Raw genomic sequence first — 20,966 nt, forward strand, 5'->3', positions numbered from 1 at the left:
ACCCTCCTGAGTGTGTTAAGGCTCCAGGACTGAGCCTGATGGACTGGACACTTTGTTTTCTTTTCCTGAGCTAAAGGCTATTTGTTTGCTGTTATTTTGCCATGTGGTTTATGAAGTAATAAACCCTGTGAACTTTTAAAGGAACGTGCCTCCTGAGTGTCAGCCGTCGCACCTGAGTGAGTAAAATCCCTACAATATATATATATATATATATATAGTTGCAGAAGAGCCAGGTAGGGCAGGGGTAAGTCCTAGCTGTGCAAGATTTGATTAGATGCACCTGCCTAGCATTTTAGGAGAACCAGTGGCTGTGTTTGCTTGGTGACTGTCACGGCTCCTGGGTATTAATGCTGCGGGGAGAGCTGCACACAGCAGCAAAGGAGCTGAGCTAAACGTTGGGCTTTGACATATGTGCACTGCTAAATTAACCATATATTTGCTGTGATACCTTTATGCCCAGAAGAGGCTGTTTTTGGTTTTCAATCCCTTTTATGAAAGCAATAAAACTGCACCTGTTTGGACCAAACAGCACTGCCTGTGTGAACGCTGCCTAATGCCTACCTGAGAGAGTGAATCCCTACATATGTGTAAACCAACACAGCTCACAGATTTATCCTTTAACCCCTTCCCGACCCATGACGCCACGTAGGCGTCATGAAAGTCGGTGCCATTCCGACCCATGACGCCTATGCGGCGTCATGGAAAGATCGCGTCCCTGCAGATCGGGTGAAAGGGTTAACTCCCATTTCACCCGATCTGCAGGGACAGGGGGAGTGGTAGTTTAGCCCAGGGGGGGTGGCTTCACCCCCTCGTGGCTACGATCGCTCTGATTGGCTGTTGAAAGTGAAACTGCCAATCAGAGCGATTTGTAATATTTCACCCATTATAACGGGTGAAATATTACAATCCAGCCATGGCCGATGCTGAAATATCATCGGCCATGGCTGGAAATACTAGTGTGCCCCCACCCCACCCCTCCGATCGCCCCCCCACCCCCCCGATCTGGCCGGTACACTGCTCCGGCTCCCCTCCGCCCTGTGCTCCGCTCCCCCCCGTGCTCTTGTCCGCTCCCCCCGTGCTCCAATCACCCCCCCGTGCTCCAATCACCCCCCCTGCACTCCGATCCACCCCCCCGTGCTCCGTTCCACCCCCCCGTGCTCCATTCCAGCCCCCCCGTGCTCCGTTCCACGCCCCCCGCGCTCCGTTCCACCCCTCCCGCGCTCCGATTCCCCACCCCGTGCTCCGATCCCCCCCCCCGTGGTCCCACCCCACCCTATCATACTTACCGATCCAGCCGTGGTCCCGTCCGTCTTCTCCCGGGCGCCGCCATCTTCCAAAATGGCGGGCGCATGCGCAGTGCGCCCGCCGAATCTGCCGGCCGGCAGATTCGTTCCAAAGTGCATTTTGATCACTGAGATATAATCTATCTCAGTGATCAAAATAAAAAAAATAATAAATGACCCCCCCCCTTTGTCACCCCCATAGGTAGGGACAATAAAAAAATAAAGAAATTTTTTTTTTCCACTAATGTTAGAATAGGGTTAGGGTTAGGGGTAGGGGTAGGGGTAGGGTTAGGGGTAGGGTTAGGGTTAGGGGTAGGGTTAGGGGTAGGGCTAGGGGTAGGGTTAGGGTTAGGGGTAGGGGTAGGGTTAGGGCTAGGGTTAGGGCTAGGGTTAGGGCTAGGGTTAGGGTTAGGAATGTGCACACGTATTCTGGTCCTCTGCGGATTTTTCCGCTGCGGATTTGATAAATCCGCAGTGCTAAACCGCTGCGGATTTATGGCGGATTTACCGCGTTTTTTTCTGCGCATTTCACTGCGGTTTTACAATTGCGATTTTCTATTGGAGCAGTTGTAAAACCGCTGCGGAATCCGCACAAAGAAGTGACATGCTGCGGAATGTAAACCGCTGCGTTTCCGTGCAGTTTTTCCGCAGCATGTGCACAGCGATTTTTGTTTCCCATAGGTTTACATTGAACTGTACACTCATGGGAAACTGCTGCGGATCCGCAGCGTTTTCCGCAGCGTGTGCACATACCTTTAGAATTAGGCCATGTGCACACGGTGCGGATTTGGCTGCGGATTCGCAACAGTGTTCCATCAGGTTTACAGTACCATGTAAACATATGAAAAACCAAATCCGCTGTGCCCATGGTGCGGAAAATACCGCGCGGAAACGCTGCGTTGTATTTTCCGCAGCATGTCAATTCTTTGTGCGGATTCCGCAGCGTTTTACACCTGTTCCTCAATAGGAATCCGCAGGTGAAATCCGCACAAAAAACACTGGAAATCCGCGGAAAATCCGCAGGTAAAACACAGTGCCTTTTACCCGCAGATTTTTAAAAAATGGTGCGGAAATATCTCACACGAATCCGCAACGTGGGCACATAGCCTTAGGGTTAGGGTTGGAATTAGGGTTGTGGTTAGGGTTAGGGGTGTGTTGGGGTTAGTGTTGTGGTTAGGGGTGTGTTGGGGTTAGGGTTGTGATTAGGATTATGGCTACAGTTGGGATTAGGGTTAGGGGTGTGTTGGGGTTAGTGTTGGAGTTAGAATTGAGGGGTTTCCACTGTTTAGGCACATCAGGGGTCTCCAAACGCAACATGACGCCACCATTGATTCCAGCCAATCTCGTATTCAAAAAGTCAAATGGTGCTCCCTCACTTCCGAGCCCTGACGTGTGCCCAAACAGTGGTTTACCCCCACATATGGGGTACCAGCATACTCAGGACAAACTGCGCAACAATTACTGGGGTCCAATTTCTCCTGTTACCCTTGTGAATCTAAAAAAATGCTTGCTAAAACATAATTTTTGAGGAAAGAAAAATGATTTTTTATTTTCACGGCTCTGCGTTGTAAACGTCTGTGAAGCACTTGGGGGTTCAAAGTGCTCACCACATATCTAGATAAGTTCCTTGGGGGGTCTAGTTTCTAAAATGGGGTCACTTGTGGGGGGTTTCTACTGTTTAGGCACACCAGGGGCTCTGCAAACGCAACGTGACACCCGCAGACCATTCCATCAAAGTCTGCATTTCAAAAGTCACTACTTCCCTTCTGAGCCCCGACGTGTGCCCAAACAGTGGTTTACCCCCACATATGGGGTATCAGCGTACTCAGGAGAAACTGGACAACAACTTTTGGGGTCCAATTTCTCCTGTAACCCTTGGGAAAATAAAAAATTCTGGGCTAAATAATTATTTTTGAGGAAAGAAAACGTATTTATTATTTTCACGGCTCTGCATTATAAACTTCTATGAAGCACTTGGGGGTTCAAAGTGCTCACCACACATCTAGATAAGTTCCTTTCAGGGTCTAGTTTCCAAAATGGGGTCACTTGTGGGGGGTTTCTACTGTTTAGGCACATCAGGGGCTCTGCAAACGCAACGTGACGCCCGCAGAGCATTCCATCAAAGTCTGCATTTCAAAACGTCACTACTTCAATTCCAAGCCCCGGCATGTGCCCAAACAGTAGTTTACCCCCACATATGGGGTATCACCGTACTCAGGAGAAACTGGACAACAAATATTGGGGTCAAATTTCTCCTGTTACCCTTGGGAAAATTAAAAAATTCTGGGCTAAATAATTATTTTTGAGGAAAGAAAACGTATTTATTATTTTCACGGCTCTGCATTATAAACTTCTATGAAGCACTTGGGGGTTCAAAGTGCTCACCACACATCTAGATAAGTTCCTTTGGGGGTCTAGTTTCCAAAATGGGGTCACTTGTGGGGGGTTTCTACTGTTAAGCCACATCAGGGGCTCTGCAAATGCAACGTGACGCCCACAGAGCATTCCATCAAAGTCTGCATTTCAAAACGTCACTACTTCACTTCCGAGCCCCGGCATGTGCCCAAACAGTGATTTACCCCCACATATGGGGTATCAGCGTACTCAGGAGAAACTGGACAACAACTTTTGGGGTCAAATTTCTCCTGTTACCCTTGGGAAAATAAAAAATTGCAGGCTAAAAGATCATTTTTGAGAAAATAATTTTTTTTTTTATTTTCATGGCTCTGCGTTATAAACTTCTGTGAAGCACTTGGGGGTTCAAAGTCCTCACCACACATCTAGATTAGTTCCTTTGGGGGTCTAGTTTCTAAAATGGTGTCATTTCTGGGGGATCTCCAATGTTTAGGCACACAGGGGCTCTCCAAACGTGACATGGTGTCCGCTAATGATTGGAGCTAATTTTCCATTTAAAAAGCCAAATGGCGTGCCATCCCTTCCGAGCCCTGCCGTGCGCCCAAACAGTGGTTTACCCCCACATATGGGGTATCAGCGTACTCAGGACAAACTGGACAACAATATTTGGGGTCCAATTTCTCCTATTATCCTTGGCAAAATAGGAAATTCCAGGCTAAAAAATCATTTTTGAGGAAAGAAAAATTATTTTTTATTTTCATGGCTCTGCGTTATAAACTTCTGTGAAGCACCTGGGGGTTTAAAGTGCTCAATATGCATCTAGATAAGTTCCTTGGGGGGTCTAGTTTCCAAAATGGGGTCACTTGTGGGGGAGCTCCAATGTTTAGGCACACAGGGGCTCTCCAAACGCGACATGGTGTCCGCTAACAATTGGAGCTAATTTTCCATTCAAAAAGTCAAATGGCGCGCCTTCTCTTCCGAGCCCTGCCGAGTGCCCAAACAGTGGTTTACCCCCACATATGAGGTATCGGCGTACTCGGGAGAAATTGCCCAACAAATTTTATGATCCATTTTATCCTACTGCCCATGTGAAAATGAAAAAATTGAGGCGAAAAGAATTTTTTTGTGAAAAAAAATTACTTTTTCATTTTTACAGATCAATTTGTGAAGCACCTGAGGGTTTAAAGTGCTCACTAGGCATCTAAATTAGTTCCTTGGGGGGTCTAGTTTCCAAAATGGGGTCACTTGTGGGGGAGCGCCAATGTTTAGGCACACAGGAGCTATCCAAACGCGACATGGTGTCCGCTAACGATGGAAATAATTTTTCATTCAAAAAGTCAAATGGCGCTCCTTCCCTTCCGAGCCTTACCATGTGCCCAAACAGTGGTTTACCTCCACATGTGAGGTATTGGTGTACTCAGGAGAAATTGCCCAACACATTTTAGGATCCATTTTATCCTGTTGCCCATGTGAAAATGAAAAAATTGAGGCTAAAAGAATTTTTTTGCGAAAAAAAAGTACTTTTTCATTTTTACGGATCAATTTGTGAAGCACCTGGGGGTTCAAAGTGCTCACTATGCATCTAGATAAGTTCCTTGGGGCGTCTAGTTTCCAAAATGGGGTCACTTGTGGGGGAGCTCCAATTTTTAGGCACACGGGGGCTCTCCAAACGTGACATGGTGTCCGCTAAAGAGTGGAGCCAATTTTTGATTCAAAAAGTCAAATGGCGCTCCTTCCCTTCCAAGCCCTGCCGTGCGCCCAAACAGTGGTTTACCCCCACATATGAGGTATCAGCGTACTCAGGACAAATTGGACAACAACTTTCGTGGTTCAGTTTCTCCTTTTACCATTGGGAAAATAAAAAAATTGTTGCTAAAAGATAATTTTTGTGACTAAAAAGTTAAATGTTCATTTTTTCCTTCCATGTTGCTTCTGCTTCTGTGAAGCACCTGAAGGGTTAATAAACTTCTTGAATGTGGTTTTGAGTACCTTGAGGGGTGCAGTTTTTAGAATGGTGTCACTTTTGGGTATTTTCAGCCATATAGACCCCTCAAACTGACTTCAAATGTGAGGTGGTCCCTAAAAAAAATGGTTTTGTAAATTTCGTTGTAAAAATGACAAATCGCTGGTCGAATTTTAACCCTTATAACTTCCTAACAAAAAAAAATTTTGTTTCCAAAATTGTGCTGATGTAAAGTAAACATGTGGGAAATGTTATTTATTAACTATTTTGTGTCACATATCTCTCTGGTTTAACAGAATAAAAATTAAAAATGTGAAAATTGCGAAATTTTCAAAATTTTCGCCAAATTTCCGTGTTTATCACAAATAAATGCAGAATTTATTGACCTAAATTTACCACTAACATGAAGCCCAATATGTCACGAAAAAACAATCTCAGAACCGCTAGGATCCGTTGAAGCGTTCCTGAGTTATTACCTCATAAAGGGACACTGGTCAGAATTGCAAAAAACGGCAAGGTCTTTAAGGTCAAAATAGGCTGGGTCTTGAAGGGGTTAAATACTTTATATCTTACCCTGCACTGCTAACTCCAGTAGTGAAGACTCTTTCAGCAGCTTACACAGCTCACTTTCAGGGGTACCTCCCACATTCCGCTCACCTTTGTTGCCTCCCCCTAGAACAAGTGATAAACAGTAGAATAAATGTCATAGTTACAATGTTATTCTACAGTAATTTACATGAATTCAGCAATAAAGGTGGATTGTATTTCATAGCTACCACTGTGCTGTAGATAAAAGTCCCGTGAGAAGCTAGGAATCAGTCTGTTTTACAGTATTCGGGTATGTGCACGACATCTTTTGCCGGTATACCTACCAACCTACCGTTGTCTTTTTGGCGTCTCCACCGGCGGCGTCCTTTTTTTTTGGATTATTTAACCTGTAACTAGAGAGGAACTCCCCGGCAACAGCTGCATAAATAATGATCACGTTGCTTTTGTTATCAGTTTCAGTTTCCAAAGCCTGAAGTGGTTAAGAGAAGTAACCAAAAACTGAACATGTGTACAGCAATGTCATTTTTACATTTAGTTTTTTTAGACGCTTTTTCAAGCAAAATCCACTGTAAAAAGACATTGTGTGCACATACCCTTATGCCCCCTTTTATTTAAAAAAAATTTTTCTTGACTGCATCTTTGAGGCCACATTCACATGTTCAGTATTTACCTCAGTATTTGTAAGCCAAAACCAGGAGAGTAACAATTAGAGGAAAAGTATAATGGAAACATATGCAACACTTCTGTATTTATCACCCACTCCTGGTTTTGGCTTACAAATACTGATGTAAATACTGAGCGTGGGAACATGACCTCTCTCATATAATATCACTTCCAGTCTGAGGCCAGTCTCACACATCCAGATATTTCCGGTACCGGAAGAAACGGTCCCGGAGCTATCCGTGTCTGTGTGTCCGTGTGTCATCCGTGTGCTATGCGTGTTTATCGTCCGTGTGCTTTCCGTGTGCTGTCCGTGTATTGAAACAATTTGTTTCAATTTTAACCCTATGACTTTAAAAGAAGCACACGGACAGCACACGGATGGCATCCAGGTGCGGTACGTGTTTACACGCACCCATTGACTTTAATGAGTCCGTGTGATCCATGCGCTCCCACGAACACTGGCATGTCTCCGTGTTTTGCATACGGACACACGGTCCGTGAAAACACGCTGACATTTGCAGAGACACTTATTTTAATGTGTCTACGTGTGTCAGTGTCTCCGGTACGTGAGGAAACTGTCACCACACGTACCGGAGTCACTGACGTGTGAAACCGGCCTTAGTGAGGCTAGTCCCTTATAGCCATGTTCTGATATATCATATTCTGTGCAGTAAAAGTCGCCTACAGAATCTGCTAGAAACATGTGAAATAAGAACATATAGAAAAGGTTTATCCACTTTGGAAAATTTATGTCAGTTGTGTTCCTAACATAAATTTATAGAATTTACTATAATACTTGTAATATCAAAGGAGCCCTGATCTCCAGATATTGGGCCGGTCCTAGTTTCACTTCTAGACAGAATGGCATTTCCAGTGTCGCTATAACAAAGAAAGGGCCCGGCTTAGCTATTTATATGAGATAACAGCCATCCCCTTTCACACATCGAACTCATGATGTGACTACACAGAAAACTGTTGAGTCAAGCCCCATATATTACAAGGGCACGAGCTTTACACTCATATATACAGATAGTAATTTAATCCAGGGCCTTTGAGAGAACTTAGGGAGCTCCAAACAAATATGACACTGTCAATAGTCTCCACAATAAAGGCAAAAGGCATTACAGTATGTAAAGTGCAGTTGACCATGCTTTTGTGCCCGACTCAAAAAGGCAGACACCGAGTAAATGAAGGTTAGACCAAGCACAACCTGACTCCATCTGCCTTATTAAAGTCAATGGCCCTGTTGGAGGATATTGCTGAATCCTGTTTCTCTTGGCTTTAGACAGAAACCCTGATGAAGCCACTGACGTTGCAAAAACGTGATGTGAACCGGGTCCTAGGCTTTAATGACATATTCTGCAATTTAGTAATAGCCATTAAAATCATTGCTTATGGTTAGTGACTACACACATAACAGTTTACATTCAGAGGCTAAAAGCTATCCTGCCAGCTGACTATCCATTACCGGGGTGTGGCCTCCCTCTCCTGAGCTGGAAATTACATTTAAAGGCTTCCCCAGACTGGTGTCCACAGGTTGGGATCCGGTCCTTTTGTCTGCCCTTATTCACACACTGAGGTCAACTCTGACACACGGTAAGGTTTTAATATTAGACAGTGTAGGATCCGTCTCGATTAGGGGCGACACTAACAGCTGGACTGAGAGCGGTGCCCACGCACTAACAGCTGGACTGAGAGCGGTGCCCACGCACTAACAGCTGGACTGAGAGCGGTGCCCAGCACTAACAGCTGGACTGAGAGCGGTGCCCAGCACTAACAGCTGGACTGAGAGCGGTGCCCAGCACTAACAGCTGGACTGAGAGCGGTGCCCAGCACTAACAGCTGGACTGAGAGCGGTGCCCAGCACTAACAGCTGGACTGAGAGCGGTGCCCAGCACTAACAGCTGGACTGAGAGCGGTGCCCAGCACTAACAGCTGGACTGAGAGCGGTGCCCAGCACTAACAGCTGGACTGAGAGCGGTGCCCAGCACTAACAGCTGGACTGAGAGCGGTGCCCAGCACTAACAGCTGGACTGAGAGCGGTGCCCAGCACTAACAGCTGGACTGAGAGCGGTGCCCAGCACTAACAGCTGGACTGAGAGCGGTGCCCAGCACTAACAGCTGGACTGAGAGCGGTGCCCAGCACTAACAGCTGGACTGAGAGCGGTGCCCAGCACTAACAGCTGGACTGAGAGCGGTGCCCAGCACTAACAGCTGGACTGAGAGCGGTGCCCAGCACTAACAGCTGGACTGAGAGCGGTGCCCAGCACTAACAGCTGGACTGAGAGCGGTGCCCAGCACTAACAGCTGGACTGAGAGCGGTGCCCAGCACTAACAGCTGGACTGAGAGCGGTGCCCAGCACTAACAGCTGGACTGAGAGCGGTGCCCAGCACTAACAGCTGGACTGAGAGCGGTGCCCAGCACTAACAGCTGGACTGAGAGCGGTGCCCAGCACTAACAGCTGGACTGAGAGCGGTGCCCAGCACTAACAGCTGGACTGAGAGCGGTGCCCAGCACTAACAGCTGGACTGAGAGCGGTGCCCAGCACTAACAGCTGGACTGAGAGCGGTGCCCAGCACTAACAGCTGGACTGAGAGCGGTGCCCAGCACTAACAGCTGGACTGAGAGCGGTGCCCAGCACTAACAGCTGGACTGAGAGCGGTGCCCAGCACTAACAGCTGGACTGAGAGCGGTGCCCAGCACTAACAGCTGGACTGAGAGCGGTGCCCAGCACTAACAGCTGGACTGAGAGCGGTGCCCAGCACTAACAGCTGGACTGAGAGCGGTGCCCAGCACTAACAGCTGGACTGAGAGCGGTGCCCAGCACTAACAGCTGGACTGAGAGCGGTGCCCAGCACTAACAGCTGGACTGAGAGCGGTGCCCAGCACTAACAGCTGGACTGAGAGCGGTGCCCAGCACTAACAGCTGGACTGAGAGCGGTGCCCAGCACTAACAGCTGGACTGAGAGCGGTGCCCAGCACTAACAGCTGGACTGAGAGCGGTGCCCAGCACTAACAGCTGGACTGAGAGCGGTGCCCAGCACTAACAGCTGGACTGAGAGCGGTGCCCAGCACTAACAGCTGGACTGAGAGCGGTGCCCAGCACTAACAGCTGGACTGAGAGCGGTGCCCAGCACTAACAGCTGGACTGAGAGCGGTGCCCAGCACTAACAGCTGGACTGAGAGCGGTGCCCAGCACTAACAGCTGGACTGAGAGCGGTGCCCAGCACTAACAGCTGGACTGAGAGCGGTGCCCAGCACTAACAGCTGGACTGAGAGCGGTGCCCAGCACTAACAGCTGGACTGAGAGCGGTGCCCAGCACTAACAGCTGGACTGAGAGCGGTGCCCAGCACTAACAGCTGGACTGAGAGCGGTGCCCAGCACTAACAGCTGGACTGAGAGCGGTGCCCAGCACTAACAGCTGGACTGAGAGCGGTGCCCAGCACTAACAGCTGGACTGAGAGCGGTGCCCAGCACTAACAGCTGGACTGAGAGCGGTGCCCAGCACTAACAGCTGGACTGAGAGCGGTGCCCAGCACTAACAGCTGGACTGAGAGCGGTGCCCAGCACTAACAGCTGGACTGAGAGCGGTGCCCAGCACTAACAGCTGGACTGAGAGCGGTGCCCAGCACTAACAGCTGGACTGAGAGCGGTGCCCAGCACTAACAGCTGGACTGAGAGCGGTGCCCAGCACTAACAGCTGGACTGAGAGCGGTGCCCAGCACTAACAGCTGGACTGAGAGCGGTGCCCAGCACTAACAGCTGGACTGAGAGCGGTGCCCAGCACTAACAGCTGGACTGAGAGCGGTGCCCAGCACTAACAGCTGGACTGAGAGCGGTGCCCAGCACTAACAGCTGGACTGAGAGCGGTGCCCAGCACTAACAGCTGGACTGAGAGCGGTGCCCAGCACTAACAGCTGGACTGAGAGCGGTGCCCAGCACTAACAGCTGGACTGAGAGCGGTGCCCAGCACTAACAGCTGGACTGAGAGCGGTGCCCAGCACTAACAGCTGGACTGAGAGCGGTGCCCAGCACTAACAGCTGGACTGAGAGCGGTGCCCAGCACTAACAGCTGGACTGAGAGCGGTGCCCAGCACTAACAGCTGGACTGAGAGCGGTGCCCAGCACTAACAGCTGGACTGAGAGCGGTGCCCAGCACTAACAGCTGGACTGAGAGCGGTGCCCAGCACTAACAGCTGGACTGAGAGCGGTGCCCAGCACTAACAGCTGGACTGAGAGCGGTGCCCAGCACTAACAGCTGGACTGAGAGCGGTGCCCAGCACTAACAGCTGGACTGAGAGCGGTGCCCAGCACTAACAGCTGGACTGAGAGCGGTGCCCAGCACTAACAGCTGGACTGAGAGCGGTGCCCAGCACTAACAGCTGGACTGAGAGCGGTGCCCAGCACTAACAGCTGGACTGAGAGCGGTGCCCAGCACTAACAGCTGGACTGAGAGCGGTGCCCAGCATTAACAGCAGGACTGAGAGCGGTGCCCAGCACTAACAGCAGGACTGAGAGCGGTGCCCAGCACTAACAGCAGGACTGAGAAGAGTGCCCAGCACTAACAGCAGGACTGAGAAGAGTGCCCAGCACTAACAGCAGGACTGAGAAGAGTGCCCAGCACTAACAGCAGGACTGAGAAGAGTGCCCAGCACTAACAGCAGGACTGAGAAGAGTGCCCAGCACTAACAGTAGGACTGAGAAGAGTGCCCAGCACTAACAGTAGGACTGAGAGCAGGACTATCAGTAGGACTCAATTTTCTATTGTGCCCAGGGTCGTTCTTTAGGAACCTTAATAATTACCTGAAAGGATGTCGAGTCCAGCAAAACAAAGCTCTGCAATCACATCGTGTATTTCTGGTTCATCCGGCACCGGGGGTCCAGCCTGCAACACTCTTCTGTTGCTATCCGTCAGCGCTTCAACAATAGCAAGGAACTGGGCTGCATTGTTTCCAAACATCTCTACCAGAAGTCGCTCAGTATTAGTACGAGGCCACGGCAACTGGGAATAGAATAGCAGATGTACTTTCTTATAATGTGGCCTATCTTACTATACACAGATAGTGTTGGCAATTGCATCGTTTCGGTTGGTCTGCATTAATCAGAATGTTAAAGAAAAGGGCGTAGATGTACCGAGCCAACAGTGTGGTCAGGCAGGAGGGAAAGCAAGTAGATCCCCATTAGAAAAAGGATGATTATGATCCCGTTGTATGAAGTTTTTCAGAACATACCTGGGAAACTGGGGTAAATGTATTAGTACAGTTTGAAATAAAGACATTATAAACCTTCAGGCTTACATTAGACTAAACAGTGGCACATGAAAATAATGGGGCTGGGTCTACATGGCGACTTTAATTGTGATATCTGACATGCGACTAAAGTTTGCCAGATGCTGCTAGAGTGAATGTGGTAACATTGTGACCCCAAATGGACTGCGACAAGAAAGCCACAAGAAATCCAACAGGAATAGATGTTTTTGCTATCTGCTTGTCACAGTCACTACGTGACCCCAATCACTTTTATTGCGCTGCAATGTAGTAACACCTAGTGAACTTTGTGTGCACAACAGGCGTCGCAGACAAAGCGTAGCTTCAGCCTAAATAAAGTACATTTTAGGGCCTTATGCAGCCCTTCCCTTCTCTTCTCGCTACTTTTGAAAAGTGTATAACACACAGAACAATCCTGGCGCACTGAACGTATGCTAGTTGGTCAGCACATATCAAATCCCTGTCTCACCTGTACACCATCTCTTGCATGGCTTTGCATAGTTTTCGTGCCAAAAAGGTTTGAAACATAATTGATCTAGGACAACACTTAGCCATTCTCTTCTTTTCTGTACACTTTTGAAAAGTGTCTAAACCAAAAAAATGTTTAAAATACGTAACTATTCTAAGCACCGGTGGCCTAAAGTTAAAACCAAAAATATGACATGGCCACTATGGCCCAGGGCACACCAGAGAATTACAGTGAAGGAAAACCGTACACCTCTGACCCGTGTCTGGGAGGCTGTGGTTGGTTGTCATCAGATTACGAAACTGACAGATCCATGGATGGAAGACTTATAACTCTTATTGAAAAGAAGGGTGACTGTATTGGTCACTGATCATTTTTGGAAATGTCAAAAATTTATTTTTGTACATTTTGAGTTGTTTGGTTATTATTATTTGTTATTGCTCTCACTTTAACAGATGAACATAAACTATTGAGATTCAGTTAGTTCCATAATAATTCTTCTCACTAATAGTTGCCCAATAATTATACACACATAGAAATTCTCCTAAGAAACGCAAAATCTCACTTTTACTTTCTTACATATTCAGCTTTCAGGATTATTAACCTTTTGGATAGTCCGACAGCAAATACAGTAATCCTTCCAAAATATATAACGTCCATAGTATAATAAATGTTTTTCATGTTATCTATATGTAAAGTGCAGAATAAAGTTATATATAAAAATTACCCAAATAGTCCTTCTAAAATACAATAAAGGCTCCTTTGGCTGTTAGTAGATACTGAGGACTGAAGGTTACTCCCCATTAGTTCTATCGGCCCACAGACTATCTTTTATGGCAATGCCAGGTATTCTGATAAAGACCCCATTGTCGTGCTTAGAACAATAAACAATAAAAATGACAATACAATTGCAAAGCAAGTACTCCCTAAAACAGAAAGGGTCCTATTCCCAAACTAACCTTTTCCGCGTCTTTTAGATTATTTTTCAGCTTGGGGCGAAGGATTTCTTTTGGTTTTCTTCTTGACTCAAAAACGGCTCTTTTGAAGATCATTACTGCCATCTGACAACGAATGCATTCAGTTAGTCCCATAAAACAATTCACTTTATCTCAGTAGGAAAATTTCCCCTTGAATAACAACTCACAATTAAAAATGACATCAATGACATTTGTCCGTAATGTAGGCCTCATGCACACAGCCGTGTTGAACACCTTAGGCTTCTTTCACACTTCAATTGTTTGGCATCAGTCTGCTCCGACATAGTCACGGATCGACGGATCCGTCACAATTGTTGAGAAAACGGTTCTAACGGATCCGTTTTTTTGACGGATCTGTTACTTGGGGGTTGTCTGGGAAAAGTATCTACTTTTTGGAGCATGCGCAATTGAAAAAGCGGATTGGGGCGACGGATCCGTCGCCCATAGGCGGCCATTCTATGGAATGGCGGATGTGACGGATCCGTCGCGAACCGCCATTTCGGCGCAGACAAAAAACGTTATAATGTCCGTCAATGTCTAGATGACGTCCGCCAAGTCTCGACGGATCCGTCACATGGCGGATAGAACGGACGACCATCCGCCACAATCCGTCGGTAATGTATGTCTATGGGAAAATAGCGGATCCGCCCAAAAAAAAATGGCGGATCCGCTATTTGAAGAAAATGGCGGTTTCAGACTGACGCCAAAAGACTGAAGTGTGAAAGAGGCCTTACCGAGGGATAGACTATTCTCTGTTAGGTGTCGCATCTCTGATCATATTCCACTAGCGTTTATGGCACCGGGTAGATTTTTTTATTATTATAAATTGTATGTATACCAAAAAGTATTCTGTCAATAGGAAAAAAGGATGTAAAGAGCCAATAAAAATCGCTGCAGACCCCTTCCCTTGATTTATGGGACCCAGGCACCATAGACTATGTCAATCAGGTAAAGGTCTAATGGCATGAACTGGCACTTGAGAATATAAAACCAGGGAACCAAGGCAGTCGCATCCACTTTCTTACTTCCAAAACCAATGACAAATAAGTGTTTGTAATTCACAATCTTGTGGACTATTCCGGGAGAAAACAAGTCTGTAAAGCTATTTGGACAAATTGCCATTAAAAAAATTGGTCACTTCTGGTTGTAATTGGCACAGAAAGTGTCTGGATCCTCCCCCATAAGTGTACAATGTGGATCCCAGCATAAGGTATCCAGGACCCGTTACTTCCTTTACTTAACTGGGTTATCCAGACATAGGTCATCAAACACCTACAGTATCTCTAAGCTAGGTCATCAATAGCAGATCGGTGGGGTCTCATATCTATTGCCCTCCTTAATCAGTTGCTTTTTCCTCCAATAAAAGTCGACCGACCATCTAATGTGTATGGGGACCATCTAATATGGCAGATTAAATCAGTGGACATGAGGAATGGATGGTTGGAATTCAGTCGCCTAATTTTTTTTCAGTGGAAGTTAAGCAGACTTTCTCAAAGTAAAGACAGTGGCATTAGGTTATCAGAAGGAATAACTTTTAGCTACAGTTATTCCCCATCTCAAAGATCCTATTCCAATGTGTAGTAGGTGTAATAATAATAATATTAGCAAATACCCCCAATTAAAAATGTAGCATATTTTTTTCTGATTTGCCATGTCGATATCCTCATGTGCAGGCATTGCAGAATCTTAGGTATCCATCGTTACAACCACTAGCAACCAGCTGTCACTATATCAATGGTCGTAACCATGCATACTCAAGGTCATGCAATGCCCTGCACATGAGGAAAGAGACATAGCGAATCAGAAAAGCTATACGACATTTCTAATTGGAGGTATTTGCTGATATTATTACTACATGTTGGGATAGGATTTTGGAGATGGGAATACCTCTTTAAGCAAAAAGATCCCCTGCTGTAATCTAGCGTCCAGTCCTCCGTTGTAGCCGGACCAGAGAAGTCCAGCTACCATGGAGCCGGAGTACTAGCACTATGGTGCACTACCACCGGAGCTATGGTGCCAGAGTACTGGTGCTAGTCCAGCACAAGTAGCAGGTGTATCTCCCGGTGCCTCTGGTAATGAGCGGTACCACGTGAGATGAATGCCGCCTTCAGCACCACACGCAGTGGGGACAGCGCTTACTGTAGTGCTGTCTCTCCTGCGGGCGGTACGTGCACACTGTTCTCCGTGTGCACGTGTGCGGGACGTATTGCGGTACGTGCTGCCGGAGAAAAGCGGACATGTCTCCGTGTTTTGCACACGGAAGCACGGTCCGTGAAAACACAGAGACATGTGCATAGACCCATTCATTTGAATGGGTCTACGTGTGTCAGTGTCTCCGGTACATGAGAAAACTGTCAGTACACGTACCGGAGACACTGATGTGTGAAAGAGGCCTCCTACTTTTCTGGATCAACATCGGACCGAATTTTTAAATGCTAGTGTGACTCCAGCCTTATAGTTTAGGGGGCTGGATATAATAGGTGCTTTTACACAACAGTATTTAAGTACAAATGTACTTTCTGCTGTGTTTGCACCTTTCAAGAAAATAGACGTTTCAAACTTTTCCTTAAAGGGGTATTCCCCATCTACATAATCCGTTGTTGGTGTAATAATAATAATAGTAGCAAATACCTCCAACTAGAAATGGCTTATAGTTTTTATGGTATCTTTCCTCATGTGCATGCACTGCAGGACCTAAGGTATTCATAGTTACGACAACTAGCTAACTAACTGCCACTATATCAGTGGTCATAACCATGGATACCTAAGGTCCTGAAATGCCTGCACATGAGGAAAGAGACATAGAGAATCTGAAGAACTATACTACATTTATAATTGGAGGTATTTGTTAATATAATTATTACAACTACTATATATTGGCATAGGATCTTGCAGATGGGAATATCCCTTTAAGCTTCTCTTTACTGTATTGGCATGAAATAATTTTGCCTGTTTATTGCTGATCTCTGCACAACCAGGCCTTCCAAAGTGTCCCATTCTGTCTAATCATGGTGGCCTGGATTTGGCGGCGCAGTGAGGTGGAAGATGCCTTATCACAGGAGGCCAGGTTATACATTGAGTAGTAGGGAAGCAGGAAAGGAAATACCAGGAGAAAGTACATATCATTTTTTTACTTTAAAATTTATTGTGATTTTTTATTGAAGAGTTAAGAATTTCATTGTGGATCCACAGGTAATTCACAGCAAAAAATGAAGCTTGCGGAAGATTGTGACTACACTATTGGAGTTAATAGGAAAATTGCTGCTACTATACAATCAGAGCTACACGGAGTGAAAGTAGCTATCGGCCTCTACCGTTTTTTGATTGCTTAAAGTGAATATATCATTAAAAAATCTTTGTGTACATTATGTGGGCTGTATAGTGTCATGGTTAGGACATGGTTAATGTCCTGTTCTCTCAGGGTTAATATTGTTGGCCTCTCTTTCAAGATGGGAGGGGTATTTATACTCACTCCTAACCTGGTTTATCTGTCAGCTATACGTTCTGTTTCAGTCTGTGACCCCTGGAGTGTGTGCCCAGTTTGCATCGTGCTTATTATGCTTTCCGTGCGTTACTCTGCTTATTTTCTGGATTACTGCATTCTGGCTTTGCTTCTGATTATCCCTGTCTCTCCCTTTTGGTACCTCGTGACCTTTAGTACTTGTCCCTTCTCTGTTTCCTGGCGTCTGGCTCCGCCCCCTGACCCCTCCCACTCTGTCACATGTCTAAGGTCCGGTTGGTTTCCAGGTTAGTAACTCAGCGTTTAGCTCAGCTCCTTTGCTGCAGTGTGTAATTCTCCCCGCAGCATTAATACCAGGGAGCCGTGACATTATAGCTGACCATACAGTCTTTTTCCTGGTGGGGGGGGTGTGTTGATATGCCATGGATCTGGTACAGGCTCTCACGGGGCAGATTAATGAGCTGTCTCAACTTTTGCAGAAGCTGTCGATGGAGCAGCAAGCCGTGGTCCATTCGCACCAACAGGTGCAGAGGGAGGTGGCAGGTGCTTTACAGGTGTCTGTTCCATTGGGGTTCCGGGAGGGGGGCCCCCACTGATGTATCCCTAGCGGACCCCGAACCACCAGTAAAGTTACCTGATACTTTTTCTGGGGATAAAAAAAATTGTTCAGGGTTTTTAAGGAGGGATGTAAGTTGTTTTTTGAGTTGCGTCCCCAGGCCTCTGGAAATGAAAGGCAGAGGGTGGTGTAGTTATGTCCTTGTTAAGAGGGGCTCCACAAGCATGGGCTTTCTCTCTCCCTTCCTCTGCTCCTGAGCGCATGTCTGTGAACCTGTTCTTTGAGGCTCTGGGGCACATTTATGACGAGCCTGATAGAGTACGTCTGGCGGAGCATATGGTGATGAGTGTGACACAGGGGAGGCATTCCGCTGAATGGTTCTACTCATAGTTTAGGCGGTGGGCAGCCAAAGTTTCTTGGAAAGACGCAGCCCTGAGGGGGTTGTTCCACAATGGGTATTTATACTCGCTCCTAACCTAGTTTCTCTGTCAGCTATACGTTCCGCTTCAGTCTGTATGCGTGACCCCTCGAGTGTGTGCCCGGCTTGCATCGTGCTTATCTTGCTTTCCGTGCGTTACTCTGCTTGTTTTTCTGGATTACTGAACTCTGGCTTTGCTTCTGATTATCCCCTGTCTCTTCCTTTTGGTACATCGTGATCTCCTGGATCCGATCTCTGCTTGTTTGATAAATCTTTAGTGCTTGTCCCTTCTCTGTTTCCCGGCATCTGGCTCTACCTCCTGACTTCCTCCCACTCTGTCACATGTCTAAAGTCCTGTTGGTTTCCAGGTTAGTAACTCAGCGTTTAGCTCAGCTCCTTTGCTGCTGTGTATAACTGTCCCCGCAGCATTAATACCCAGAAGCCGTGACACATAGTGCTGCCGATCAGTGTTGGTCAAAACACTGCTCTGAAGTGCAGCTCCTGCATAAGCTGTGCGTGCGGTGTACAGCTCCATAGACTTACTATGGAACTCGTACACCACGATGAACTGCACACTTCCAAGCAGTTTTTGACCAATCGGTGGAGTCTCAAGACCCATACCCCAAAAATCAGCAGCATTACACAGCCCCTTTAATGAATAAAAAGTTTTATGATATGCCAGATACACTTTAACAAGCAATCACTTGATTATGCAGTGGAACAACTGTTTCACCAGCGTAACGGAATGTAATGGTTGCACAGTAGTGCATGAGAAATAGCTTTTCCCTGCAAAAATCAAGTGATCTTTTAACAAGCAGTTAAAAGACTGAACTAGCTAATGGCCACCATGTTTGGATTTTCAGCAAGGAAAATCCATATGGAAAATATTTAGAATATCTGCCCCATGTGAACACACCATAAGAGTGGGTTGTAACTGTCACATGCAGAAATTTTCCTCCTATCTTCTCCAAAAACTCTACAATGGAGACCTAAGGGTCCATCTGATGCAGAGATTTCTGGTATTGAAACCTCACTCTGTACATCACAGCTGCTATTGCACTTGCTGAGTGATGGCGAGGTAACGCATGGCCACAGCAGCAAGTCCATAAGATGCTGCCAATCAGCTGGGAAATGGTATTTAGCAAAAAAATAAAGTGTGGTCTCTGAAGGGTTGGCTAACATAGAAAGAAAGACCTGCTGAGACATGCCATCTCTTCACAGCAGCATACCTACTCTGTTTCATCAAGCCTCCTGATGAGCTTAGAAGTGAAACGCGTAGATGCAATGGGGCATTACATCTTCTCATCCATATATTTTTATCTTTTTCTGAGACCTGTTGTACTACAGCTTTTATTTTTTGCACTGCTATAAGTCTAGGGGCCTAGTGGCAATCAGGAACAACCCATCGACAGCAGGGGCACCGAATTGTATACCTAAGGTGCTAAAATCCACCTTTAAGCAGTTAGCGCTCCTATGGGTGACTCTTGGGGCAAGTTAGTCCTCATTCATCCCTCAATTAGGATTGGTTATCTTCTGTAGCTACCACATTATCCCTTCCATTTTTTGTATCTATGATCTTTACAGCCTTGACTACCTTGTTTATGCAGCCTTTGCAACCTTTTACATATCTTCTGATGTTTTTGAGTGTGGGACTTAATTTTATTATAATCTGGCAGTGTGGCTAACCCAGTTATTAAGATTCATATGGCCCCTCTATCATTCTGTCACTATACACATCTGCCCTTCAGCTGTTTTAGGGTCTGGTAGGGACAGTAGGGGCAGCCGCCGAGGAGCCTATGATGTTGTAATGAGTGATTCCCTATTAAAATTTAAGAGGGGACTGGATGCCTTTCTTGAAAAGTATAATGTTACAGGGTATATATACTAGATTCCTTGATAGGGCGTTGATCCAGGGAACTATGTGGAGTCGGGAAGGATTTTTTTTCCCCAATGTGGAGCTTACTCTTTGCCACATGGGTTTTTTTTGCCTTCCTCTAGATCAACATGTTAGGGCAGTGGTCCCCAACCTTTCTGACCTTGAGTACCACATTCAGCTCTGCAAGAGGGTCGCGAGCCACATCCAGCTCCTGCCCCCCTCACAGTAGTGGCAACCAAAGCCCCCATTATGAGTATAATGATAACCAAAGCTTTTCCTCACAAATCACTCTGAAGCAGTGTACCAATATCCCTGGGTTCCTACCAAACCCTCTTTCAGCATTCTTCCATTGCGCACTCCCAACATAGTCATATCCATCTTCAAGCACCTCCTCTGACCAGTAGATGTGTACCCAGATCTGCTCTTCTGCTCAGGGCTACTCACAAAGTTCACCATTTTGAGATGTGCTCTTCATACCAGTTTACTAAATCTGGAGCTAATGCACCAAGTTGACAGACAGCCGCGAGCCACAATTCATGGAACCGCTAGCCACATGTGGCTCCCGAGCTACAGGTTGGGGACCCCTGTGTTAGGGCATGATAGGTTAGGCTATGGGTTGAACTAGATGGACTTAAAGTCTTCCTTCAGCCTTAATAACTATGTTACTATGTTATTGTCGTTTTATTTCATAGGGCACCAACCTCCACTGACAGGCAGGCAACAGTACAGGGTCCTGCACAGGGCTTTGGCAGCTAGTCACACACTGCAGAGTACTGAATTAAGTGGTTTGGTTATCTGTTGTTACCATCAACTGCCCCTTATTTTTCCTATCAGTTCCCCTGATTTGTCAGCTTTGGATAGTTTTTGCTTGATTCACTGTCACGGTGTCCGGACACAGAGACATAACACTACTATCTGGCTGGTGGTCCAGGTGACAATCATGTTGTTCGCTTTTGATTCTGACACCTGTTTATTTATAGTCTCATCTGTCCCTTTGTTATATCTAGGGTGTTATAAGGAGGGGGCAGGGATAGCTGACGAGGAGCTGGGGCACAATTATCGCAATTCCTAGGATGCCAATCTTGTCTGGTAGGCAGGAAACAGAGTAGGTATATTAATAGTGGTATGGTA

General features: G+C 46.6%; 1 protein-coding gene across 6 annotated transcripts in view; it reads right to left on the reverse strand.

The window, feature by feature from the left end:
- CFAP54 (cilia and flagella associated protein 54) overlaps window positions 1–20,966 on the reverse strand; it is a 752,512-nt gene that overhangs the window by 681,580 nt on the left and 49,966 nt on the right. For all 6 annotated transcript variants that reach the window (XM_069764454.1, XM_069764457.1, XM_069764455.1 and 3 more), the window contains 3 exons: window positions 13,508–13,609; window positions 11,619–11,817; window positions 6,175–6,273 (listed from right to left, as the gene is read on the reverse strand). In XM_069764454.1, coding sequence (XP_069620555.1) covers window positions 6,175–6,273; window positions 11,619–11,817; window positions 13,508–13,609 — 400 coding nt within the window. The remainder of the gene's footprint in view (window positions 1–6,174; window positions 6,274–11,618; window positions 11,818–13,507; window positions 13,610–20,966) is intronic.

Source organism: Ranitomeya imitator, chromosome 4 (assembly GCF_032444005.1).
Source record: "Ranitomeya imitator isolate aRanImi1 chromosome 4, aRanImi1.pri, whole genome shotgun sequence".
Taxonomy (NCBI): domain Eukaryota; kingdom Metazoa; phylum Chordata; class Amphibia; order Anura; family Dendrobatidae; genus Ranitomeya; species Ranitomeya imitator.